The sequence below is a fragment of the Molossus molossus genome, unplaced genomic scaffold (genome assembly GCF_014108415.1).
Source record: "Molossus molossus isolate mMolMol1 unplaced genomic scaffold, mMolMol1.p scaffold_m16_p_3, whole genome shotgun sequence".
Taxonomy (NCBI): domain Eukaryota; kingdom Metazoa; phylum Chordata; class Mammalia; order Chiroptera; family Molossidae; genus Molossus; species Molossus molossus.
The window spans coordinates 7,403,476-7,430,911 of NW_023425366.1; the positions used below are offsets into that span (position 1 = coordinate 7,403,476).

The 27,436-nt window shown below is 42.4% G+C and overlaps 1 protein-coding gene across 4 annotated transcripts in view; it reads right to left on the bottom strand.

Moving 5' to 3' along the window:
- NNT (nicotinamide nucleotide transhydrogenase) overlaps window positions 1-27,436 on the bottom strand; it is a 103,391-nt gene that overhangs the window by 10,296 nt on the left and 65,659 nt on the right. For all 4 annotated transcript variants that reach the window (XM_036279265.1, XM_036279268.1, XM_036279269.1 and 1 more), the window contains exons 18-19: window positions 20,967-21,126; window positions 19,272-19,353 (exon numbers count right to left, since the gene is read on the bottom strand). In XM_036279265.1, coding sequence (XP_036135158.1) covers window positions 19,272-19,353; window positions 20,967-21,126 — 242 coding nt within the window. The remainder of the gene's footprint in view (window positions 1-19,271; window positions 19,354-20,966; window positions 21,127-27,436) is intronic.

Sequence of the window (27,436 nt, forward strand, 5' to 3'; positions counted from 1 at the left end):
GTTGTAAAACCACCATTTGGCAGCCATCATAATAAAATTGGTTCCAATAAAAACCATCAGCACGTGTTCAGTGTAGGAAGTCAAGTTTGATGAGGAGCAGGACATCTGCAAGGTCTTAAAAGAGAGCTCAAAGCAGTTTGCCCCGTCCCTTACTCATGCCTCAACAGAGAAAAAAAAAAATTTTAAGGCTTTTAGGCCTTGCTGGTGTGGCTCAGTGGTTGAGGTCTCCGGTTCGATTCCCAGTCAGGTCACATGCCCAGAGGTCACTGGTTCGATTCCCAATCAGGGCACATGCCCAGGTTTCAAGCTCGATCCCCAGCAGAGGGCATTTAGGAGGCAGCCGATTGATGTTGGTATTTCTCTCTCATTGATGTTTCTATCTCTCTCTCTCCCTCTCCCTTTCTCTCTCTCAAAAATCAATAAAAACATATTTAAAATAAACTTCTTTTTTTTTGGTACATGCCCCTAGCGGGAACTGAACCCAGGACTCTCTGGTTCGCAGGCCAATGCTCCAACTGCTGAGCCAAACCAGTGGTTTGGGCTAAAATAAACATTTTTTAAAAAGACTTTCAGTGCTTTCTCTGAGAGTTATTGTATTGAAATTGATCAATAATAAGAATGAGTAGTTGTTGGAAATGGTAACCATCTATACTCTTTGCTCAATAGGCATTTGATGAAGTGGACAGGTTCCATATTTCTCTTTCTCCCCAGCTAACAGTTCCTTGTAAATACTGTACCTAACAAAATAGATTACCAAGATTAGCCAAATCTCAGCCAAGAAGTGAAACTGTAATGTCTTGCGTGTTTTAATGCACTGTTTGGTTTACACGGCACTCACTCAACTTTCTTCTACATACTGTGTGGGAGAATCAAAGGTCCAGAGAATGTACTCCAACAAAGGCAGAGGTCCTATAATTAAATTTTAGGGCCGGGTGTCTTTTTTGTAGTAATGAAGGAACAAAATAATTTCCAAAAGAATATCGTAAAATCAAAAAATTTAGTTTGAAAAGTTCATTTCACTTCTCAGAGACTCTAATGTATTATTAATCAGCTGATTTTCATTCAAGGTTCATGCTGATTTGTATTTCGACTGTGTCAATTTCAAGTCAAAATTCCAAATTACCACAGGGTATTTTCCCCCACATTCACAAACAGGTGCTCCTACCTCTACCACTGACTAGACCCAGTGACAGAACTAAATAACTAGATTTAGTTCAGGGAGCTGCTGCCCAAAAGCATCAGAGGGTGCTTGGATAAGATTCAGGAGAAACACAAAATACCCATCGCCTTAGAAAATAACACACTCTAAGTGAAAAAGGATCAGCTGGCTAGAAATAAGGCAAAACTTTCTTTTCAAGCAGACCAAACAAAATAGAAGTTGACCAAAGAGTCCTCATTTTCACAAAACAGAATAAAATCAAATGATCTTCAAATGCCAAAGAAGGAATTGGAATTAAGTTTAAAAAACAAAAAACAGCTTTCTGTTAATTTAAAACAAATGCCCCAGTTAGGGAATGTTTCGGGCTTCTTTCTGGGGACCAGGGAGAGAGGCTCACTAATCGGAGATGATGTACGAAACACCTGTTCAGTACATATGGAGTCAAGAATATTTCACATACAAACGCAAAAGATAGCCGGTTGGCATTGGACATAATCAAGACAGCTGCAGCAGCGGGATGGACTTCCAGGAACTGAGGGAGGGAAGGGAAAGACATCAACGGTCTGACCTACAAGCAGGAGAGGAGCTGCTCAGGTGGGACTCGGGGCTTCAGACATGAGGCATTGCTGTACCTCACTCCTGTGTCACTAACTGCCACCAATTACTCATCGGAGCTCTTTCGAGATGTTAAAGGTAGTCTTGGACACAAACACGTTCCCTTTATCCCCCTCCCACTCCTAAGGGTCCCTTCCCCTTCCCAGACCTGGTCGGTGAGGCTTCAGACTGAGTCATTGTACTACATGAATATTAAGGTCTGAATTAGTTCCCTCAAGCTGCTGTAACAAATTACCACAACTTTCGGAGCTTAAAACAACACAAATTGATGACGTTCTTACAGTTCCGGAGGTCAGAAGTCCAAGATCAGTTTCCCTGCACTGAAATCGAGGTGTGGACGGGGCTGCGCTTCTAGAAATCCATCGCTTGCCTTTTCCAGCGTCAGGGGGCTGCTCCCATCCCTTGGCTTGTGGCTGCATCACTGGAGCCTCTATTTCCATTGTCACGTTTCCTTCTCTGACTCTGACTCTCCTTCCTCTTTCTTATAAGGACTCTGTTGATCACATGGGCCCACCTGAATAATGCAGGGTAGTCTATCTCAAAAGCCTCACCTTAAATCTACAAAGTCCCTTTGCCGTAGAAGGCAACATATTCACAGATCTTATAGATTAGGAGGTGAACCTATTTGGGGGCCTTTATTCAGCCTGCCACAAACTCCCTTTCCAGTCCTAAAATTCCATGACCAAGGGCTTCTATTTTGGCTGAATAAACCAATATACACTTTGTGATTTACTTTTCGATTTCAATTTTGTATGCCTCCTTGACTCCAGTTTTTTAAATGTTGATTAATTAATTTTTAGTACTGCCTTTGCTTATCTTTAAATTAATCCATCTGGCTACCATTCTTATGTTTTCACTGAGGTGTCATGGACCAAATTAGAAATCAAAGACCTCTAAACGTATTAGTTACTGTGCTATTTGATTAGCTACAGACTTCATAAAGATGACGTTTCTTCTGAGCTAGTTACAAAGGGTAAATAATCACATAGCTAACCAATATATTATGCTGAGCATCCCAAAGGACAAATCACTTTATATCTGTTTGTATAATAATTTATTATACTAAACTTTAAGATGCTAAGACCGGAGAGAAACACACGCAAGGCTATTGTAAGAGAATGCCAATGTTTCGGGAGAAACAACAGAACACGCTACGTTTGTAGAAATGTGCATGTGCATGTTGATGAGGCAATGTGAGTCTATAACAATTCTGGCCCATGGAACTGGCTAATCTCCAACATATGTATTCAAGTTAATTACATCAGACATCGGTTGGCCATGACCGGCAATTTCCAGGAACCGCCGGCCAAAGCTCATCAATGTTCCATCATCACATGAAGAATATCCAGAATTCCAAAATGCAAAACCTACTAGCCTTTTAGTTCTTCCCACTGAACTGCAAAATACTGTCTTTATTGTGTACCTGCTTAACAAAACAGAGCTGGCTGTCCCTGACCACTACGGGATTCTACAGAAGGGCAGGAACTCCTAAAATGAGGTCATGGAAAGACCATCGCGTTATCGCCACTCTTTCTGTACGCAGCTCCTCCTTCCGGAGCACCAGGTCCCAACAACTGGCGGGCACGGCTGCACCCTGCAGACGAGAGCTCCGCAGAACAGGGGCCATGGCTTACTTACCAGCTCCCACGGTGGCTGGCGCTCTGGTATAGGTCCTCCATGGTAGGTGGAGAGGTGTGCCCAACGTGGTATGCCCAGTAAGGCATGCCGACTCATAAACTTCCTATATGTCCTTTTAGAGAAGAATTTAGGGCAGCAGTATAGAGTAGTTAGGCTCTCCAGAGTCCCACTGCCTGGGTTCGAAACATTTGGACAACTGACTTCTGTGCACGGCCCTCGCCTCCTGAACAACGGCACCGGGCTAAAACCTCTGCACAGGTTACTGGGAGACAGGCAGTTTGTGTAGAGAGCTTTTTACACGAAGCCCTTTAGACCGACGCTTGGCACACCTCAGCCTTCAGTAACTGTAACCGGCAAATTGTACATTCAAATATATTTTGGCCATTTCAATGTTCATCTATATTTTTCAAGTAAATGCACATTTGAATGACCAGGTATCTAAAGAGAAACACATGTTTTTACATTAAAACAAATGGTGGTTCGATATGAACATTTTCTAGGTGGATTTTCTTTCTCACCTTGAAATCGTAGTAAATACCAGTATAACACAACAAGAGCAAGAAATGCCTTGTACTCACAACTACATCAAAAGACTAGAGAAATTACATCGTCAACGTGGACGGAGGCAAACAACTGTGAACACTGAACTCACCAGGAAGCCGCCCATAACTGATATTCGGGTACAGACTCACTTTGATTGAGTCACATTTCCAAAGGCCACACCCAACCCTTCCGCAGATACGATTAGGCAAAAATTACTGTTTCCTCAACTGACAAATGTCATCAAGTCAGGGCACTCTCTTCAATTATCTTGAAGTAAGAAAATTTTTAATACTTGTTGCTATTTTCTTCTTTCACATATGAAAATGATACAGTGTTTCATAGAAAATTCTATAACAAACTCTAAGGCCTCAGTCACCAATAAAAATAGACCCAGGCACAGTTCAAATAAAAAAACAAAAAAAGTGGAATAATCGACTCAAATGAAACAACCTGATCTTCAGAGCCTTTTAAATTAACCAAGAAAAAATAAAACAAATAAAGTATATATAAGCGCTATCCATAAATACCACATGAACTGGGTAAAATTTGGTAGAGAAGCAATTGTTTTAAAACCCATAATTGTTAAGCCTCTTTCATAATATGTGAAGATATAAATCTCATTCTTAAACTTTGTTACTACCTCACATTAGACGTCAGACACTGCATGTTCTAAAGGGGACATAACAATGTGAATTCCCATGATCATGGGCCTTTGAGACAGTATGTCCTGACCAGGGTACTTTGTGGCAGTTGTTCTTAGATATATGGGAATATTAAAGTACAAAACCACCACATGGGGCCCTGGCCGGTTTGGCTCAGCAGTTAGAGCATAGGCCCACGGACCAGAGAGGCCTGGGTTCAGTTCCATCTAAGGGCATGTACCTCGGTTGCAGTTTGTCCCCCGCCCCAGATGGGGTTGTGTGGGTGGCAGCCACTCGATGTATCTCTCACATCGATGTTTCTCTCTCTCTCTCTTCCTCCCGTTCTATCTGAAGATAAATGCAAAAATGACCTCGGGTGAGAATAAAAAAAAAAAAAATTACACAAAACCACCACATGGGTCCTACCACAGCTGTTCAAATAAACTACGCTTTCCTTCTTGCATTATGGAAATATCCAGACTTAGCTCAGCAATAAACCATGAAGAAGAGTGACAAACCCCAATACAGGGACAGCTGCACCCCGCTCTAAAGTATTTGAAGTGTCTTCTCCATTTTGCTGCCTCTTGCTATTATAAATATTAAAAAGGATCTCCTGATTTTCTTTTTTTTAAATCTCTTTAGGGGGTTACAAAATGACAGCGGAGTGAATGGAAGCTACACAGATGATCTCCCAGGACCAAACTGGAATTACAACTAAAATAAAGACAAATTATCAGGAATAAGCAGCTTGAGAGGACCACATAACCAGGGACACTGAACAAGCCTGGTAGGTCTGCGAAGGGGCAGGAGGGGAGCTGGGAGCCCATGGACAGCAGCAGCCTTAGCTGTGAGCAGCACCCTCGGGGTTAAAATCCCAAGCCAGCTCCACAGTGCAGAGGGCTGGGTCAGAGTACTGAACTGGCTGCAGCCACGCACCTTGGGCTCTGGCAGAGGAAGGGCGGACTAAACTGGAACTGTGTGGGGATGGTCAGGTTTTGGAGGGTGCTCAGAGTTTTTGCTGAGTTGCGGCCACAAAGGACAGTGGCCATCTTGCTCCTTCCTAGAGCTCTAGGGAGATTCAACCCCACCCAGCTGGGGTAAAGAAATACAAATTGAGGTTCATTAACAATGAGCAGCTGCCCCAACCTAGGGAAATCCTCTTATGCTGAACACCTGAGGGAGTTTTTCATTCAACTGAGAACCCAAGGCTCTTTAAGTAACTGAGACTAATAACCTCCAGGCAAAAAGCTAGAGGATAACTGAACCTTTCCTGGGCTTGCAAATCTATCCAGGAAGGTAAGACTTGACAGTGGTGTTTAATGTGGGTTCTCCCATGCTCATCCAAACCCAGTAGAGGGAGCCACAAACAGCAGAACACCAACACTCACAGGGAAAATTTGGCAGGCTCCAAAATCCACTGAGATAGCCAAATGCTAAAACAAAGAAACAAATCCCAAATGAAAGAACAAAAGCCCTCTACCGAAGATGAGATAAGTGAAATGCAGTTAAGCAAGTTATCAGAGGTAGAGTTCAGAGGCATGATCTTGAGGAAGCGCAACAGCATGAGTAAAGACATCAATACCATGAGTAAAGATATAGAAATAGTGGAAACCAACCAACTGAAAATGAATAATTACATAGCAGAAATAAAGAACACATTGGAAGGACTAAACAGCAGAATAGAGGACGCCGAGGACCAGGTCAGTGAATTAGAAGACAGGGTAGAAAAAAATCAACCATTCAGAAAACCAAAAGGAAAAAACAATTAAAAAACAGGAAGACGGCTTAAGAGAACTGTGGGACAACTAGACACATAATAATATTCACATCATAGGAGTCCCCAAAGAAGAAGGAAATGAGCAAGGGATAGAGAATATATTCCAAAAAATAGTGACAGAAAACTTCCCTAATTTGGTGAAGGAAGAAGGCATTCAAATTCAAGAAGCACAGAGAGCCCCAAATAAGAAGAACCCAAAAAGGCCCACACCAAGACACATAGTAATTAAAATGCCAAAAATTAAAGACAAAGAGAGAATCCTAAAGGCAGCAAGAGATAAGCAACAGATTACCTAAAAAGGAACCCACATAAGGCTATCACCTGACTTCTCAACAGAAACATTACAGGCCAGAAAGGAATGGCATGAAGTAATCAAGCTCATGAAAAACAAGGATCTGAATCCAAGACTACTCTATGCAGCAAGGCTTTCATTCAAAACAGGTCAAATAAAGAGTTTCCAAGACAAAAAAAAAAAAAAAAAAAGGCTAAGGGAATATATTAGCACCAAACCAGCACTGCAAGAAATGTTAAAAGGACTGCTATAATTAGTAGAAGAAATAGGAAGAAAACTATAACCACACTAAACAAAAATGGCAATAAATAAGTACATATCAATAATCACCTTAAATGTAAATGAACTGAATGCTCCGATAAAAAGACACTGAGTACCTGATTGGATAAGAAAACATGACTCACATATATGTTGTTGACAAGAGACCCACCTCACAACAAAAGACTCACATAAGTTGAAAGTGAAGGGTTGGAAAAAAATATTCCAAGCAAACGGAAAGGAAAAAAAGCTGGAGTAGCCATACTGTTATCTGATAAAATAGATTTTGAAATGAAGGCTATAACTAGAGACAGAGAAGGCCACTACATAATATTGAAAGGATCTATCCAACCGGAAGATATAACCTTGGTAAACATATATGCTCCCAATACAGGAGCACCAAAATATATTAAAAATCTTCTGGAGGACTCCAAAGGAGAAATTGACAGCAATACACTCATAGCAGGGGACTTCAACACCCCACTGACATCACTGGATCAATCCTCTAGACAAAAAATTAACAAAAAAAACAGAGACTCTAAATGAAGCACTAGACCAAATAGATTTAATAGATATTACAGAGAATTACACCCCAAAACTGCAAAATTCACATTCTTCTCAAGTGCACATGGGACATTCTCAAAGATAGACCACATGTTAGGTCACAAACTAAGTCTCTACAAGTTCAAGAAGATTGAAAACATATCAAGCATCTTCTCGGATCACAATGGCATGAAACTAGAAATCAACTACAACAAGAACATGCAAAGACATTTGAACACATGGAGGTTAAATAGCATGTTATTAAACAATGAATGGGTTACCAAGGAGACCAAGGAAGAAATTTAAAACCTCCTGGAAACCAAAGAAAATGAACACACAACACAAAATCTACAGGATACAGCGAAAGCAGTTCTGAGAGGGAAGTTCATAGCACTACAGGCCTACCTCAAGAAACAAAAAATAAAAATTCAAATTGACTATCTAACCTCATAACTTAAAGAACTAGAAAGCAAACAAAAAGAAAACCCCAGAGCAAGTAGAATGAAGGAAATAGTAAAGATCACAGCAGAAATAAACTACATAGAGACCAAAAAACAATTCAAGCGATCAATGAAACAAAGAGCTGGTTCTTTGAAAAGATAAACAAGATTGATGGACCCTTAGCTAGACTCACCAAGAAACAAAGAGAGAGAACTCAAATACACAAAATCAGAAATGAAAGAGGAGAATAACTGACACCACAGAAATACAAAGGATTGTTAACAAATACTATGAACAATTATATAGCAACAAATTCGACAATCTAAGCAAAATGGACAAATTTCTAGAAACACACAGTCTCCCAAAACTGAACCAGGAAGAGATAGAAAAATTGAACAGACCAATAACAACTAAGGAAATTGAAGATGTAATCAAGACTCTCCCAGCAAACAAAAGCCCAGGTCCGGACGTCTTCATGGAGGAGTTTTACCGAACATTCAAAGGAGAACTAACACCCATTCTCCTCAAACTATTTCAAAAAATTCAAGAAGAAAGACTTCCAAACTCATTTTATGAGACCAGCATAATTCTAATTCCAAAACCAGAAAAAGACACTACAAAGAAAGAAAACTACAGGTCAATATCCCTGATGAACATAGATGCCAAAATCCTGAACAAAATACTAGCAAATCGGATCCAGCAATACATCGAAAAAATTATTCACCATGACCAAGTGAATAATTCACCACATCCCAGGGATGCAAGGCTGGTACAATATTCACAAATCAATAAATGTGATACACCACATAAACAAAATGAAAGATAAAAACCACATGATCATATCAATAGATGCTGAAAAAGCATTCGACAAAATCCAGCACCCATTTCTGATAAAAACACTCAGTAATGTGGGAATAGAGGGATCATATCTTGATATAATAAAGGCCATATATTGAAAGACCTACATCCAACATCATACTCAATGGGCAAAAACTAAAAGCATTTCCCTTAAGAACAGGAACAAGACAAGGATGCCCACTATCGCCATCCTTATTTAACATAGTACTGGAAGTCTTAGCCACAGCAATCAGACATGAATAAAAATAAAAGCAATCCAAATGGAAAGGAAGAAGTGAAACTGTCATTATTCACAGATGACATGATATTACACATGGTAACCCTAAAGACTCCATCAAAAATCTACCAGACTTAATAAATAAATTTGGCAAAGTAGCAGGATACAAAATTCACGTCAAGATATCAACGACATTCTTTTTTTATTTTTAATCCTCACCTGAGGACACTTTTTGCATTCACAGAGCAAGAGGGACAGAGGGAGGGAGAGAGAGAGAGAGAGAAACACTGATGTGAGAGAGAGATATCAGTGGTCGCCACCCACACAACCCCAGCTGGGGCAGAGGACAAACTGCAACCGAGGTACGTGCTGTTAGCGAGAACTGAATCCAGGTCTCTCCAGCCCGCAAGCCAATACTCCAACCACTGAGCCAAACCGGCCAGGGCTCGACGACATTCTTATACACCAATGATGAACTCACAGAAAGAGAAACTAAAAAAAAATCTCATTTACCATCGTGGCAAAAAAATTAAGATACCTAGGAATAAACTTAACCAAAGAAGTAAAGGACCTATTTGCAGAAAACTACAGGACATTGAAAAAAGAAATAGAAGAAGATATAAAAAAGTGGAAGCACATACCTTGTTCATGGATTGGAAGAATTAACATCATTAAAATGTCCACATTACACAAAGCAATCTATAGATTCAATGCAATCCCCATCAAAATAACAACAACATATTTCACAGAACTAGAACAAACACTTCAAATGTTTATATGGGACCAAAAAAAAACCCATATAGCCACAGCAATCTTGAAAAACAAAAAAGAACAAAGTAGGAGAGATCACATTACCAGATTTCAGGTTATACTACAAAGCTACTATAATCAAAACAGCCTGGTACTGGCACAATAACAGGCAAATACACCAGTGGAACAGAACAGAGAACCCGGAAATTGACCCAAGACATTATGCTCAATTAATATTTGACAAAGGTGGCAAGAGCATACAGTGGAGTAAAGACAGCCTCTTTAATAAATGGTGTTGGAAAAATTGGACAGCTACAGGCGAATAAATGAAACTAGACCATCAACTTACACCATACACAATAATAAACTCAAAATGGATAAAAGACTTAACTGTGACCCATGAATCCATAAAAATTCTAGAAGAAGATGTAGGCAACAAAGTTTCAGACATCATACACAGCAGAATTTTCACTGATACATCACCTAAGGCAACAGAAATAAAGGAAAAAATGAACACATGGGACTACATCAAACTCAAAATCTTCTGCACAGCAAAAGAAACAACCATCAAAATGGAAAAGCAACCCACTGTATGGGAGAACATCATTGCCAATGATACATCAGATAAGGGGTTAATTTTCAAAATATATACAATGCTCATACAACTCAACAAAAGGAACACAAAGAACCCAATTAAAAAATGGGCAGAGAAACTGAATAGACACCTTGCCAAACAGGACATACAAATGACCAAGAGACATATGAAGAAATGCTCAATATTACTAATCATCAGAGAGATGCAAATTAAAACAATAATGAGGTATCACCTTACACCTGTCAGAATAGCTGCCATCAACAAATCGTCAAACAACAAGTGTTGGCGACGGTGTGGAGAAAAGGGGACTCTAAACACTGCTGGTGGGAATGCAGACTGGTGCAGCCACTATGGAAAACAATATGGTGTTACCTCAAAAAACTAAAATTTGAACTTCCATTTGACCCAGTGATCCCACTTCTAGGAATATACCTTAAGAAGCCTGAAACACCAATCAGAAAGAATATATGTACCCCCATGTTCGTAGCAGCACTATTTATAATAGCTGAGATCTGGAAACAGCCCAGTTGTTCATCAGTAGACGAATGGATAAAAAAGCAGTGGTACATATACACAATGGAGTACTATGCAGCTGTAAGAAAGAAAGATCTCTTATCCTTTGAGACGACATGGAGGGCCCTGGAGAGTATTATCCTAAGCGAAACAAGCCAAGCAGAGAAAGACAAATATCACATGATCTCACTGATTTGTGGAATATAATGAACATAGTCTGAGGAACAGGGTAGAACCAGAGATGTGGAAGTAGGGTACAGACTGACAACCCTCAGAAGAGGAGGTGGGGGGAGGAAAGAGATACACCACATAACTTATATGCATGTACGCATAACCGATGGACATGGACAACAAAGCTGGGGATGGGGTGGGGAGGATGGGGAGGAGGGTGTCAATGGGGAAAAAAGAAGAAACATCTGTAACAAAAATAAATTTATTTAAAAGTTTTTTTTAAATCTCTTTAAATGTTTTGGGAATCATTATGCAAAATCTATTTTCATATTCACAATATTCAAAGGGTTAATTTTCTTTTTGCTACTGTGTTTTACATTTTAAAAATCAAACTACAAGACGATTTACGTTGATAGGATTTTGAATTCTGCTTACCCAATATCACTATCTCACATTTACCTAAATATTTTATTCTCGGCTCCAATGAGGAAGACAAATTAACTAGGAAAGACATAACCAAGGAAAAATAAAAAGATGGTTCCACCCAGCCGGTGTGGTTCAGTGGTGGAGCGTCGGCCCATGCAGCAAGAGGTCACCGTTCGATTCCCAGTCAGGGCACATGCCCAGGTTGTGGGCCCGATCCCCAGTGGGGGGCATGCAGGAGGCAGCCAATCAATGTTCTCTCTCATCGATGTTTCTATCTCTTTCTCCCTCTCCCTTCCTCTCTCTCTAAAATCAATTAAGAAAAAACATTTTTAAAAAAAGGTTCTTTTATTAGAATCCTACTTGTCCTTCCTGTTTTGAACCATAAATATTTATATATCAATAAAACCTTAAGAGTTAACATAGACCTTAAAGATTCTCCAATACAACGGCTTCCTAAGGCAGGAGTCCTGTTTTAGAATGACAGCAAATGGGTGTGTAAACATTGTTCAATCATAGACCAGGCTGGGAGTTTCCCTTGGAGGCAAGAATCCCTGGCAGGGCTACAGGTGAAGAACCTTTGATTCTGGTTGCACGTGGCAATGCCCCTTCCTGAGAAGGGCCAGTGAAAGTGGTAAAAAGATCTGTTGCACCCTGGCCGGTTTGGCTCAGCAGTTATAGCGATGGCCCACAGACCAACGAGTCACGGGTTTGATTCCAGTCAGGGGCACATACCTCGGTTGCAATTCGTCTCCAGCCCTGGTTGGGTCGTGCGGGAGGCAGTCACTTGATGTGTCCCTTTCACGTCGATGTTTCTCTCTCTCTCTCTCTCTTCCTCTCTCTCCCTCCCGCTCTATCTGAACAAAAATGGGAAAATGTCTTCAGGTAAGGATAAACAAATAAATAAAAGATTTGTTGCTACATTCAGTATTTTTTTCATTTAATTGTGCATTTCACCTGTGAAAAATATGGTGGGATCTGAAAAGGCAGGTTTCTTTGTTTTATCACCTCCTGATCAGAATTTCTGATGGACAGTTACAGGTCACTTACTAAAAGCACAAGATAAAGCTATCTTGTGCTTTTAATAAGAAATAATTTTAAAAGAAATTTAAAAGAAATCATTTTAGTAAATGTACTTTGGAATCAAACCTTATAAAACATGGAGCAGGGTAAACACGACATAAGTTACCCTTGCTGGTGAAAAGGCTGGGTGGGACCAGATGGGTAGGGTTAGCCTGTCCATCTGAAGAGGAACACGGTAACGAAGTGGGAAAAAAATCCTTCCTGACAGGGAAGACAGTGTCCATGAAAACTGATTAATGAGAGAGGCGGAACCAACTTGCTGGCAAAGCTTCTTAAGCCAAAGGATGGACACCCAGCTTTCTAAAATTGTGAAAGTCCATCCGACCAGCACCGGTGCAGACGAGCTTACTCAACACAATTCCAAATGGAAAGAAAACGTTCACTTCATGTTCTAGGACTTTCCAACAGCCAGAATTAGAGAACATTATGTACCTTTCTTTTCTTTTCTTTTTTTTGAAGGCAAATTAGGGCTGAACTGCTACTCGGATTTGAAGGTTGGTGTTCATGCACGGCCTGTCTCTCTTCGGGAAGAGAAGTATGATTGTTGCAGACCTTGCTGAAGGTCTCAGGGGCATAACTCTTCTCGTCCAGGACAAGAGGGCCTGTTCCAGGACGGCGAATGAGGAAATGTCTGACAAAGGGCAGTGGTCACATTTCCCATGTGTGCTGTGGCCTTGTGACATGGAGGCCACCCAAAGGATGAGAAGTCATCTAAAGAGGTGCCATCGGGCCATGTGGCACAAGCACTGCGCATGTCACACTACCTCGTCCACTTGGAAGAGATGACTACGGATTGAGCTCGGAAAGAGTTTTTCCATCACCCAACCAAATCCAGCCACCAAACCCAGAAGAGAAAGAGAAGGGCTGCTGAAGCAGCTTTATTTCGAAATAACCAACACGACTATGAAGAATGATGTCAGAGAAAAGCTAGACTTCTGGCCTGCACGCACGCCCTCGGACGCTACACGCTGCATTGCAGAGATCGCGCAGGAGCGACACATCATTCTCTCTCCGTCTGAGCGACGAATGATGCCGCCGAACGGGATGGCCGGGGAGCCGCCTGCAACGCAGACTGTGCGCCGGACGCTGCAGAATCTGGACGTGAAATGAGAAGAGGGCTTTTATTTATTTGTACTCCGCCGTGTTTACTTGAGCCTTATTGAGGAAAACCAGCTCAGAGCGTTTCTTAGGACTGACACTAGAACTGCGAACCCAACGCCACCCCGATGGCCAGAGGCTCTGGCTGGTTTCGTCGGCTGCGGGAGTTTCTCCCTCCGACCACAGGAGCGGTGACAAGGGCTTCCAAGGACGAGTGTGGGATGCACGGCTCTACAACCCCCAAACCTCAGGCCGTCAGCACGGTCCTCTGTTCCTTCCTCCACACCGATCGCTCAGCGGCCCGAATCAGCGAAGAAGAGGGTCACTTCTAGGAGCACCGCACTCACCTCCGACCTGACAGTTCCTGGCAGTTCTCCGCACGGGCTCAACATCGACGTGAGTGAAGGCACAGACTTCCTGTGGTCTTCCTCTGTTCCCCCGAAAGCTGCCCCCGACCACCAGTCACGCCGATACCCCCATCGCATCACTCTCCTGCCCACGTTTTTCAGGAAGGCGAAGTCCTTTCAGCAAACCAGACGCACTGGCTAACTCATCACCAGAGCCCGGTGTGACTCTGAACTGATAACTCCACTTCAGCTTGCTTCGGAGCCGGAAACACGACGGGTTACAAGTGACCCACAGTTCCGAATGCGGGAAAGACCGTGAACTCGCCCCACCGTGAATGTCAAGCCCGCAGGGTCAGGCATGTTCTCTACGTACTCACTGGTGTGTTCTCAAGACCTACAGCAGTGCCTGGCACAGGCCGTGTCAATTATTTGTTCAGAGAACGGTCATTAGTGGTTATAAATAGTCGTCTAAAAAGAAAGTATTAAGAAACTGGCATGAAATTGCTCAATAAGTGTATTTCTTTACTCCAATACTAGACTGGACCTTTTACCTGGCCTAATTTCTATTCTCTTCAGAAATACATACCTTTACTGCTTTATAAATTTGTATGTCCTGCACCCTAAAACATAACAAATCCAAGAAGGCTGAACTCTGTTTCTTCAAATTACATCGAATCCACGAAATACAAGAAAATCCAGTTAGAGCAACAAAACCTTCCAGTATGTTCAAAGAATGAATCTCTTAGCAAAAATAGCATGCATTTAAACCTACAGCCGCGTCACAGAAGACTGCAATATACTATTAACCTGTAAGTGCCATGGGCAGCTAGATGAATTTAGACAGAGGATGAAAAAAAGTAATATTTGTCACGCCTGCAAGAAAGTTCATGAGTAGTGTCAGCAGTTTGAAACGTCCCCTAGCCAGCTGACTGCTCCTCTCCCTTGAATTCCTTCCCCATTTCCACCCACCTGTCTTAGCAAACTGTTACGTTAAACGGAATTCATTCATTGATTCATTTGATCACAGATTGGTTTTCTTTATAACTATAAACTTTGAGAGTCAGAACTGGGCTGACGCATTCCTGTCTTCTCCGTGCTCCGTACTAAACTTCTATCGATAAACTATTAACAGAAAGATATAGTTGGACGTTGATCTGAAAGCAATATAGAACATTTGTTGGTCAATAAAAGAAGTTGAAAAGCAGTTTCCTAAAATCAAAAGACTTCTGTGGGGATCCAAGCAATAATGCTTTACACACAGAAAATCAAGCTGAGATTAATTGTAAAAAAAGAAGCCCTGGCCGGTTTGGCTCAGCAGTTAGAGCATCAGCCTGTGGTCCCGAGAGACCCGGGTTCGGTTCCCGCTAAGGGCACCTACCTCAGTTGCAGTTTGTCCCTGGCCCTGGCTGGTCATGCGGGTGGCAGCCACTCGATGTGTCCCTTTCACGTTGATGTTTCTCTCTCTCTCTTCCTCTTTCTCTCTCCCACTCTACCTGAACAAAAAATGGAAAAATGTCCTCGGATGAGGATTAAAAAAAAAAGCACACCTCTTCCTAAGAATTATCCATTGGGAACACTGTCTTGGCTTTATCATGACACGCCTCTCATATCCGTGCAGAGACTGGGAAATAGAGAACACGCCTGTGCTCTTGTAAGATACGTGCATTAAAATGCGTGCAGAAATCGAGCCGCAGTCAGTGAGCCACAGAGACGCCCGGGCAGGCAGGAAGAAGAGGAAGCTGGAGTCGGTGAACTTTCGTGAGGTTCCGAAACGAGCCCTTGTCCTGAAATGCCACGTGCTTCAGCCCACACCTCAGCTCCTGTGAGCGTGTTATGACTACGGTCCAAGGACAGGAAAAGAGCAGTGTCTATACCGAGTTCACGGACCATGAAGTCAGACGGGCAGTACGACAGATGCAGTTTCTCTTGGCACCGCTTGGGCATAACTCACTGATGACAGTCGTGTGTCCACACTGGCCCACTGCCACATGTCGCCACATCTGGATGCTGGGCAAGCCGGCGTCCTGAGGCTCGAAGAGCTCCTAAAGCCAGCGGCCCTGCAGCTGGGCCCAGGGGCACGGTGGGAGCCCCGAGTGAAGAAAGGGCTGAAACACCGCGGACTGTGAATACAGATTTCTTTCATTACGGCGGAAGGTAACCGCCCAGCCACCTCCCGTGCCAGCAGACACCGCTCGAAGACCACACCAGCCTCTACGGAAGCACGGGTCCCTAACCCTGTCAAGAAAATGCGCCTTTCTCCTAGGAAACAATGACGACTCTCGAAGCAAAAATCAATCAAGTTCCTATGATTCCCTTTAAATTCAAAAAAAAAAAATCTTCACACAGAAGCAAGAAAGATATGATAATCCACGTCATCGGGTTAGCAAGAATAGTTCTCTTCCCTTGAAATCAAATGTGAAATTTACGTAACTTGTTATAAAGCCCATGTTGAAAATTCAACATCCTCTAGTAAAAAAAAAAAAAAAAAAAACTGTAATACACTAATATACAATTCTATATCTCCCATAAATCTTAAGTCAACTAATTACTTTTCCCATGCCATGTGACAGATGTCATCCTAAAAGAGCAGTTTATATTATGCCGTGGACAAAATGCAAATTGTAATGAGGTCAGAAACTGAAATTTCATTTGTCTTCTCCCTTTTCTTTTCAGATCATTTTTTCCGTCCTCATTCCTTCCCTTCCACGTCCTGCCTTCTGCCAAGCTGCCCGACCGTCGGACGCTCCCCAAGTCTGCATCTCCCTCTCTAACACTGGCCTGATTTCCCAAGACGTCTGGTGAGCGCAGGCTGATCCGCGGGTGATCGGAGAACAACATCCAGTGAATCACTGCCGTCCTCAGGGTGACAGGCCTGAAAGCCGTCTTTCTGGGTCGCTATGTGGGCCACTCATCTCCTGGCCATGTATGTGGTGAGAGAGGCAGTACTAATACACGCCACTTTTCACATGTGGATCGAATAGAGAAAAACCATTTCTTTTTAGGAAAACGACTAGAGATTGTTTAACACACCCTTTCCACCTGTAGGTCTACAAAAGCTGTTACGTGGCGACGGGGACGGTAAGGGAAGCAAAGTGTCAGACCCTGCACGGGCACGAGAATGAATTACTGCAACGAGACCTCTTGTGTGACAAGAAACAATGTCAGTGACGTTGCTCATCTTCCATCTTCAATTCACCTAAGATTATGCTAAATGTGTTGAACCCTGTACACCCCAGGAATGCTGGTCCTACCACAAAACAGTATTTTAACTGCTTGTATTTAACAAGCACAGACTTTAGGTCGCAGGAAGGTAGAAATTGGGGAAGGGTTGAGAGAAGGGGGGGGGGGGAAAGAGAGAGAGAAAACGCAGCCAAGTTCAAACATTTTAGATGACGCTCTGGTTTAATCACCTGAGTCTTTCACTATTAACGGCTGTGACAGCCAGGCTGGTGTGGCTCAGTGGTTGAGCGTCAACCTGTGCACCAAAAGGTCACTGGTTTGATTCCCGGCTAGGACACATGTCAGGGATGCTCGATTCCCCCTAGGCGGCGTGCGGGAGGCAGCCAATCGATGTTCTCTCCCGTCGATGTTTCTATCTCTCTCTCCCTCTCCCTTTATCTCTCTCTAAAAAAAAAATTAATAAAAAAAATTGTGACATTCAAGCTGAAAACCAGGATTCTGCTGCTGGCATTATAGCCTGACCAGCTCTAGGCACACTCTTTGGCTTATTTTTCTACCATCGGCCCCCAGACAAATAGTATCAGATTAATGTCTACAAGGAATTTTTATTAACAGACATTCATGGTTTTATTAACAGACATTAACATCCCGGTGAACAAACTCGCTTTACTTAATCATAGAGTTATCTTGTCTCTCAAGTCAATGAAACAGCTAGTGAGCCAACCTCCCCAGAACACACAGCAATTTCCCTTCCTCTCAGGAGAAGTCCAGAAGGTCCCTGCACTGTCTCCTAACAGGTGAGTTCCAGGACAGAGAGCCACAGGTGAGCAGGACAAACACCGGGAACTGCGAGGGTCCTCACCCACCAGCCCACCGCTACCGCCCTCAAACCCCCCACCTGAGGCCGTGGGGAACGACCTGGAAACGCAGAGGCCGCAACTTCGCCGTTCTGCTTGCTGTCCCCAACGGCAGAGCCCTTGGCCCAAATAAGTGGCTGCAACAGTTGTCGCTCTAATTCACATTTCAGAAAGAGGGCGGTTTTATGACAAGAGAAGTCCCACCAGTCTTTCCCACCCAGAGTGAGCTGCAGGAGGCAACCGCCACCCAGCCCTCAGGGTCCCACTGGGTCTCCCTCCTCGAACACGTCTCGCTGAGATGTTTTTCTTCAGTGTCAACAACAGAAACCACAAGGTCGCCTCCTGGCGTGGTTCAAAGGCTTCGCTTGACCTCCTTCCCCAAATCAAACCACAGAGAAACGTGACTTCTGTTTTTCCCCCGTTAATAAATATCCTGGGATTTCGTCTAGTGACAGTTCCCTTTGTATTGAGCCTTTATGTAGGTTCGATGCTATCCGACAGAAACAGCGCAAACTCGGTAGTAAAGCTGAGGCTGGAACAGGGGTTTTTGCAACTTAGTTTATTCACCTGAGATTACACATGCAGAACTTCGCTTTGAGAAGTAGTCATAAATATTTAACCACTAGGCTCTACACCCGAAACTAATAAAAGACTGGATGTCAACTGTAACTGAAAAAACAATGTTTTAGGTCCGTTTCTTGTCCAGGCCCGATAAGCGGCCCGTAGTGGACAAGGACAGACGACAGTCCTTCCCCGGAAAGTCCTCCTGGGCACTCGGTCTCGCCCTGCCCGCTCCACCCCGGCCTCAAGTCCAGTGTCCTCTTCTGAACTGATATTTGCTCCCACGTTCAAAACCAGGGTCCTCTCAGGGGTCATTTCTGTAGCTGTGACTAAGGGGTGGCTGTTCGAGTCACAGCTCTGAACCAAGCGTCCCCACCGCCTACCACACGCGCTGCGGCGGCAGAATCGGCGGCAGCTGAGGGCGTGCCCGCGGCAGAGGGGCTATGACTACTGTTTTCTCTCCCAAGTCAGTGTTTTCCAGGTTTGATCCAATAAGCACAATATCCCTTTCTTAATTAGTAAAAAATGCATTTAGGATGACAAAAAAAAAAGTCAACTTACAAAAACGTTATCTGTTTTCCTTTCTCTCTCACACCCCACGGAGCGACCCAGCGCCAGCGCGCACCTGACCTTTTGCCCCCCGTGCCAGACTTTTTTGCCCCGCGTTCCTGACCTTTTTGCCCCCCGTTCCTGACTTTTTGCCCCACATACCTGACTTTTTTGCCCTGCTCCGTGAGCATCTTCACCAGGTCGGCGATGGGGTACTGGGCCTTGGCTGCGCAGAGGCCGTAGCCTACGGGGAGCATTAAGAACATGGAAGAATGCAGGGTTAATTTTGAAATTTCTCTCTTGATCGAAACTTTTTTATACCAAAAAAGAGCTATCCATAATAGGACTGCAAATGAAAGCAAACTTATCATAGAGACGTTTTAAAATACTGGCCTAAATGTCAACGCCAACATCCCATGGTCCCTCCTCGATCTTGTGCAGGTCCAGTGGTGCCCGGAAGCCTCCCCGCCGACCCCACCTGCACGCCTGTGTCCCCCCTTTCTGTCTGTCTCTCTGTCAGCTCTGTCTCTCTGTCGTCTCTCTCTCTCGTTTTGTGTCTGTCTCTCAATCTCTCTATCTCTGCCTCTGATTGAATCTCTGTATGTCGGTCTCTATGTCTCTCTCTTTGTCTGTCTTTCTGTCTCTCAATCTGTCTCTCTCTCTCTGCCTCTCTGTCTCTCTGTGTCTGTCTCTCTGTCTCTCACGTAAATGATCTCAGACTGTCTTCACGCTTGGCTTTGCTAACACTGCAGTCCCTGGCTGCCCTCCTCCCTTCCTTCCCATTCTTCCCGTTTCCTTGCACCAGCTTCTGTTCTCCCCCAAACCCAGGAAGCTCCCAAGCTTGAACTCTGCCCTCACACTCTCCCTGGAGAATCTCAGCCCGGCCCATGGCTTCAACACCATCTGATGACTCAGCCTGTCCTTCAAGCTCCAGTACAGCATGTCCACTGTCCCATCTCCACCTCAAACTTAATGTCCTCAAAGGGGAACTTAAAAATCCTCTCCTCCATCAAAAGGAAAAAAAAGCCTTCCAGCCCGGCCGATGTGGCTCAGTGGTTGAGCATCGACCCAGGCACCAAGAGGTCGAGTCCCGGTCAGGGCACATGCCCAAGTTGCGGGCCCGATCCCCAGTGCGGGGCATGCAGAGGCGGCCAATCGATGTTCTCTCTCATCGACGTCTCTATCTTTCTCTCCCTCTCCCTTCCTCTCTTTCTAAAGTCAATACAGAAAAAATATTTAAAAAAAAAAAATGAAACCTCCATATTTCTGATGTTAGTACAGGATGACCAAAAGCCTCGGTCCTTTTCCTTTAACCCCCATATTCTGTCCCTGCACTACAAATTCGCATATCTGTCCCCACTTTTGTACCCTCATTTTTCCAAATACCCAGTCTCTTCTCAAGCTGTGCCCTCTGCCTTCCCCCCTCCCCAACACCATCCTCACCTCCCGACAATCTTTCTTAGGTCCCCGTGATGGAAAAATCGTGCACACAGTTCAGTTAGGCCTCACCCTAACCACCTGCATTATGGACCCGACCTCTTCACCAGGTGGACAATGCCTCTAGGGAAAAGAAGGTCCTTTGCATCTTCCCACCTGTGGACTCCAGCACCGTCTCAGCAGGTGACGCCAGGGCCACTGTGGCAGGGCAGTTTTCTGCCGGAATGTCCCAGGTATGGCAGCGTCTGTAATGCTCTGCTCCCACCCAGAGGTGGCAGCAATGGCCCTGTCACCTGAACACCCAATTACGCTCATGTTTATTCCTATCTTAGCCTTATAAGACATCATTTCGATAGGATCCATCACAACAGCTATTACAGGTTGTTTGTTTGCTTTTTCTTTTTTTGCTTTTTTTTTTACCCGGAGTAATAATAATGCTGCTTGCTTCTCGAATCATGTCAATCGCGTTGTCCAGGTTGATTTCCGTGTGCGTGCCAGAAATCTCCATGGGTTTCCCGCCAGCTGTCGAGCTGGTGCCATAGCCTCCAAGAATCACATTAGCCAGGGAGCGGTTCATTGCCTGGAGAGCAAAACCATCAGCTGTGATAGAGGAAGCCACATAACTTTCAGAAAACGATCTGTGTGTACGACACTCAGAATCATTTAATAAAGAGGCGTATTTGCTCATCTGAGACATTTTAACCGCATAATTTGATCTAGCTTCTGCAAAGAATTTCCAACATTCAAATGAAAAGAAGACATCTGGGAAACCACATGCTTTTCTCTACTAAAATCAAGTACACACAAATATATTTACAGTGAGAGAATGAAACTTTTTAAGGCGTTTCATGGAAAGTTAAGAAACTAGTGGAAAACTCAGACCTGGTTACTGTCATCTGCATACTGATGCAGTGGGTTGTACCTCCACATTCATGTGCGTTTCACAGGAGCAAAAGAAAATCACGGGAATACGAACTTTTACAAGGGGACCCTAGAGAGCTCTCAAGTGAGTTCTGCTGCCAGCGGCAAGCTGTCCACAGTACCCAGGAGGAGAACCAGGAGCAAAAGGGACAGGGATTCATTTCATTTGGAGCTCTGCTGCCCTCTGCCGGCAAGAAAAATAAACGTGGAAATTGACACGGTCTTGTTTTCCAAATCAGCTCCACGAAGCTATCATAGAAGTGACTGGATTCATTGTTAGACTCCTAAAATATTTCATCCCCAAAAGATCAATAAGTAAGTTTAATCACTGTTTCATTAAAATATACACCCACCCATGAACTTGAAAAATTATCTTGGAAAAAAAAAAAACACACACACAATAGGTAGGCACTTCTTGTTGCTCGTTTACAACCACCCAACAGTGTCCCACACAAACACCCAAACTGAAATGTGACCACAGCTAATGAGGCTTTGAAAGAAGTTCATTTGTAGACTGCTCGAGGTGAGGTGGTCAATGAAAAGGCAGGAAGATGGATGTTTTGAGTAGTCAAATGCACTTTTAGAATTCAAATCCCTGTTCATGATCAAAGCAGCCATTCCACATAATCACGACAGGATTTATCACTTCAAAGAATTGTCCAAAAAATTATTAAACCCCATTTTGAGGGCTGTAATAAACATATCACTGATCCACTGTTTATACCACTTATAAGCTACGTACGTATCAATCTATGACTTTTTTTTAAAAGACAGTTCATTATCAAAAAGCACCTGGAGATTTGCAGTGACGAGTAACACATCAGAGAGAAACACATGACACCCCTCCAAAGACAGCCCCCTGGCCACCACCTTGGGAGACAGGCAGATGCACTGCTGAGGAGACAGAACAGGAGCAGGGAGACAAGCCACGCCTGACGGAAGGGCAGCAGGCCAACAACCTCAGTTGCAAAGATGATGGCTCAAAAATTTTTCATATTGTTCTTTTGACCTCAGCTCATTGATGAGCTACAACATCCACATTTTACAGAGCCCAAAGTCAACTTGTCTAAGATTATAACATCTAAAATAAAGCCCTCAATATTTTTGCGAACATTTTTAACAGATAAGAGGGACAGACGAATATTAAAGTAATGCTTTTAAGCTCATAGTCCCAATCTGACAGGAAGTTTTACGTTCTGAACACCAACTCCTCTCCATAAATCCAAGGTTGAGTGAAAATCTACCAAGTTCTACCTGAGACTTCCCAAACATTCAACATTTATTGATTTTGAACAATTCTATCTCATTTTGAATTACAGGATTCTGAAAATAAATGACCAAAAACAGGTTCCACCAAATTTTTGCCCTTAAAAACGGATTCAAACAACTATTTCAGATGTTGAGATATTTCTGTCATAGATAACTTTAAGAAAAAAAAGTCAGACCTACAAAAAGACTTCATCACCTGCATCACACAGTCCTGTGGAGGCAAAGAAGGCAGAGGGGCCCAGAACAGAGGCAGATGTGGACGATACAACCCTTTAGTCTTACTGGACTTAAAAAGAACCCGTCTTCAGTTCCTATAAAACCCAGTGGAGGGGAAGGAAAGAATTTCCGAGGATGTTTAATTAATGTGTACCCCCTTCTGATGGCATCTTAGGGAAGGAAAACAGAGAACCACACAGTAGTTTAACAATCAAAGGCCACTTGTTAAACACGTATCGACAATTATACCACCATTAAGCTAATTCCATGCGGTCTCTCAAAAACTAAATTATTTTTCATCTCTGGATTCACCATTGCAACATCATATTTTCAACAAATGTTTAGGGTTTGGGGCTTGTTTTGTTTCTTTTTTCTCTTTTTGGATGGCTCAAGTGATTAATGAGACTGTCCTATGACCACTGATCCCAGATTGAAAAGTTCCCAGCTTCTAAGACAAAGCATTAGAAACACTGTCCAAGACTGCTCCTTTTAAGTTATTAAACCCTATAATGAAAATTGTATGCAACATTAAAGAGATCCTTAATTCACATAATTCTAAGCAAAATGTACGAAAACAAACTCTGAAAACAAAGAAAAGGTCATAAAACAGACAAAACCAAAGCAATAATAATATACATAACCATCTCATTTCAATGCTCTGTAGGTGCTAATTAATCGGTTGCAAAGCAAAAAAAAAAAAAAAAAATTGGGGTTTGGCTTTGATGCAATTCATTCTGTTCTATTTTCATTTGAAAACACAGTGCAAAAATCAAAAAATTTGGTCTGAAAATACGGTTCCATTTTCCAAGTAAAAGGACTATAAAATCACAAAGAGGTTAATGTCAAATGACATCTGGGTATAAAGCGAATCGTTCGTTTGAGCTGGCTCTTTGGACGCTGTCGGTGTTTTTGGTTGTTGTGTAACCTCGACATCAGGCACAGAGACACCCAAAGAATTCTTTGTCAGAACAAGATTCAATTTTAGGGGTTTGCTAATTCGCCACTTTGGGTGCATTCCAAACCCTCTCGCATAACAAAACCATGCTGTTCTGGTTTGGACTCGCACGTCTCTGCCGATAAATAATAAAACAGTGAAGGTAAACACACCGGTAACAGTAATAAATCTTGATATGGGAGCGTACATCTTGCTACCATAACCTATCCAGAGAGGATCCCAAAATACTAAATGAGCTAACGAATAAAATAATCATCTAATAGTTATTTAACAATTATTATATTCATTTGACTGTGCCAGGGGCTCTGTTTTGCTCCATAAACACAAAAGCGAGTAATAAATGACATCTTAACACACCCTCCTTGTGAAATGAGGAGGGTGTCCTACCTCCAGAGCTCGTGCGGGGCCAAGCGAGCTCGTTTTGAACAGTGCCCAGCATCATGCCAGCACTGCTGCTCTAACCCCAACGACCAGCAGCGACTTCCTTTTTATTAGCATCACTTTTTATTAGACCCACCCTGAGCCGCTACTCGACACCAGCCATGAAGAAAGCATTTCTTATCACAAACAAGCACAGGCTGAGGATCAGTGAAGAGGAATGTGAAAAGGCAGAAACCGGAAAATGTGTCTTCAAACCTGAAGAGCCAGGCTGGTTTCTACTGCCTTGTTTGTTTGTTTGTTATTGTTTGTTTTCCAATAAGACGAGGAGCAGAGTGTTCGGTAGGGGACGCACCCCACCCATCACTACTGGGGAGAACTTCCAGCGAACCCTTCCTTGGTGGAGATCAATGTACCAATATCCACAGCCAACAGAAGACCTCACTCCCTTTGACCCAGTGATTGTACGTATGAGAATTTCACCTAAGGAAATAACCGAAGATGCACAGGGAGAATGTACTGCAGGGAAAAAGAGTAAAAACAACTAAGAATATGGACTCGGGTGAATAAATAATGGCGTATCGATGTGATAGAATACCATCATAGGACACACCAGAAAGGGTTAGGAAACTCTTAGAAAATTAACCAACATAGAACGTATTTAAAAACATATATATGTGCAAAAACTATAATTAGAATATTCAAGATTAACAGGTAAGTGGTAACTGGATTATATATAGTTTCATTTTCTTATTCATCCTTTTCTAGTTTCTTCCAAATGTCCCACATTAAATCTTTTACTTTCATAATTGAATAATTTTTAAAAGTTAAAGCTTCAGCTGTCCTTGAACCGAAAGTAATACAATTTGCTGCTACAGAGCATCAGTGTGACCCAGGGAAATACATATGGTCAGACAGCTGTAAGAAACCTTGTCAGCCCTGGCCTGGAGAGACCCGGGTTCAGTTCCCGCTAAGGGCACATACCTCGGTTGCAGTTTGTCCCCGGCCCTGGTTGGGGTCGTGTGGGTAGCAACCACTTGATGTGTTTCTCTCACTTAGATGTTTCTCTCTCTCTTCCTCCCTCTCTCCCTCCTGCTCCATCTGAAGATAAATGCAAAAAAAAAGTCCTCAGGTGAGGATTAAAAAAAAAAAAGAAACCTTGTCATCCTTCTACACAGGATAGGAAGAAACAGTATCCACAGGACACTGGCAATAAATGGCATGCCTGGGTCTGAAGAAGTCGAAAGAAAGAAAGAGAGAGAGAGAGAGAGAGAGAGAGAGAGCGCGAGCGTAAGTAGAGAAAGCAGGTCAAAAACCAGGAAACAGAAAAAGTGAAGAGAAAAATGATACAAATGCATATGTACATGTTGAAAAGAGGGCTTTCAGCTCCAGCTTCTTCCTACCTCATTCCAGCGACAGAGCGGCTACCATTACTGTAGTCACAATAACCAAAAACAAGAAACTAAATGAAGAAGAAAAAGGAAATGAAAAAGAAATCAAAGAAGTGCAGGCAGACAGAAATTTGGGAAGTAGTGTGGATAAATTTAAGAACCTAAAGAAAACCATTTAAGAGAAAAAGGAGAAAGGCAAGAAGGTACTCATGAAGACACTCCAAGATCTAGGTACCAGCCCGCCTCTCCGCTCCCCATACCAGATGCCACTAGCGCTGTTAACATTCAAATCCTCTCATTTAATTTTAAAATACATGTTTTGCCCAACCACAAGTATTAATGAAAATCTGCTGCCCCCTGCTGGTCATTCAAATTCACCAAATGAAGCAAAGTCAAAGGAAGGGTTCAAGGTTTACTTTTAGAGAAAACTATTTCTAATACAACTGAATAAATGTTGTCTTCTTCATAAACATTTGTTTTTTAAATAAAACTCCAAAGCCTGACACTTTTCAAATAGGAGACACAAAACCTCCACCTTTCTAAAATTCCCTAAACGATTTGGGGATTTAATTTTAAAACCTCTTAACTTTGTTTTGTTTTTTTAATTGATTTTGAGAGAGAGAGAGAGAGAGAGAGAGAGACTGATTTGTTGTTCCACTTATTTATGCATTCAGTGGTTGACTCTTGTACGGGCCCTAACCAGTGATCGAACCTGCACCCTTGCCACATTGGGAAGATGCTCTAACCAACTAAGCTACCTGGCCAGGGTCTAAAACCTCTTAACTTGATTTGAAATTGGGCTATCAAATCCTTTGTTTTATAAAATAAGATAACTCCAGCATTCAATTAACAAAGAGTTCTTCAATTAAAATATAAAATAAATTTTCAATTGTAAAATAAGGGTTTTAAAATAATGTAGTCAAAGAATGGCAATGAGCTAAGTATTCTTCTGAATTATTAATCAGTGTAAAGTTCACATGCTGATTTCACTTAGTTTCATGCTTGTCCCTTCATAATCATTCAGAACTATTATTTAGAGAATAGTACCTATAATTAGAAAAAGGTTTCCAGTCAAACATTTCATTATTTACAGATATCTTCTTGCCATCAAGAAGAAAATTAAAAACACAAAGGAAGCGAGGGAGTATTTGTCTTGTTAATTTTCTCTTTTCTTTAAAAAAAATACCATGCTGACCACAAACTTCAGGATGGACACTCTCGAAGATGACCAGTGGGTGTGTAAATTGCAGCAAGCTTTCCGGAAACAACACGAGAATAAGCAGAAAGAGCCCATAAAAATGAGCACACCCTTTCCCTTCTAAGAATCGATCCTAAGACAAACATCAGAAGTGCCAAAGATGCACTGATGTACAGAGAGATAAAAATCAAACAACCTAACAGGTATGGCTTTAGGGACAAATTAAATATATTTCTGTATCTCTATGTGATGGATTAGTATAAAGTCCCTTAAAATAATATTTAAAATGCATTTTTAATAAGAAAATGACAAGAATATAGTTTGTAAGATAAAAAAAAATTAAATGTAAAAGTATACCTTATGATCAGACAAGTAAATACACAGATATCTAATACACAAAGAAAAAGAATAGAAGGAAACAACCCAAAAGCTGAAGTGTTTATCTCAGAAGGAGGGAATCAGAAGATTTTATTTCTATATTTAATTTTCCTAATTTTCTACGCCGAGTATTTACAAGCAGCCTTGCCAATGTGTTCGAATGCTACCTCTGGTATTTGTGCTG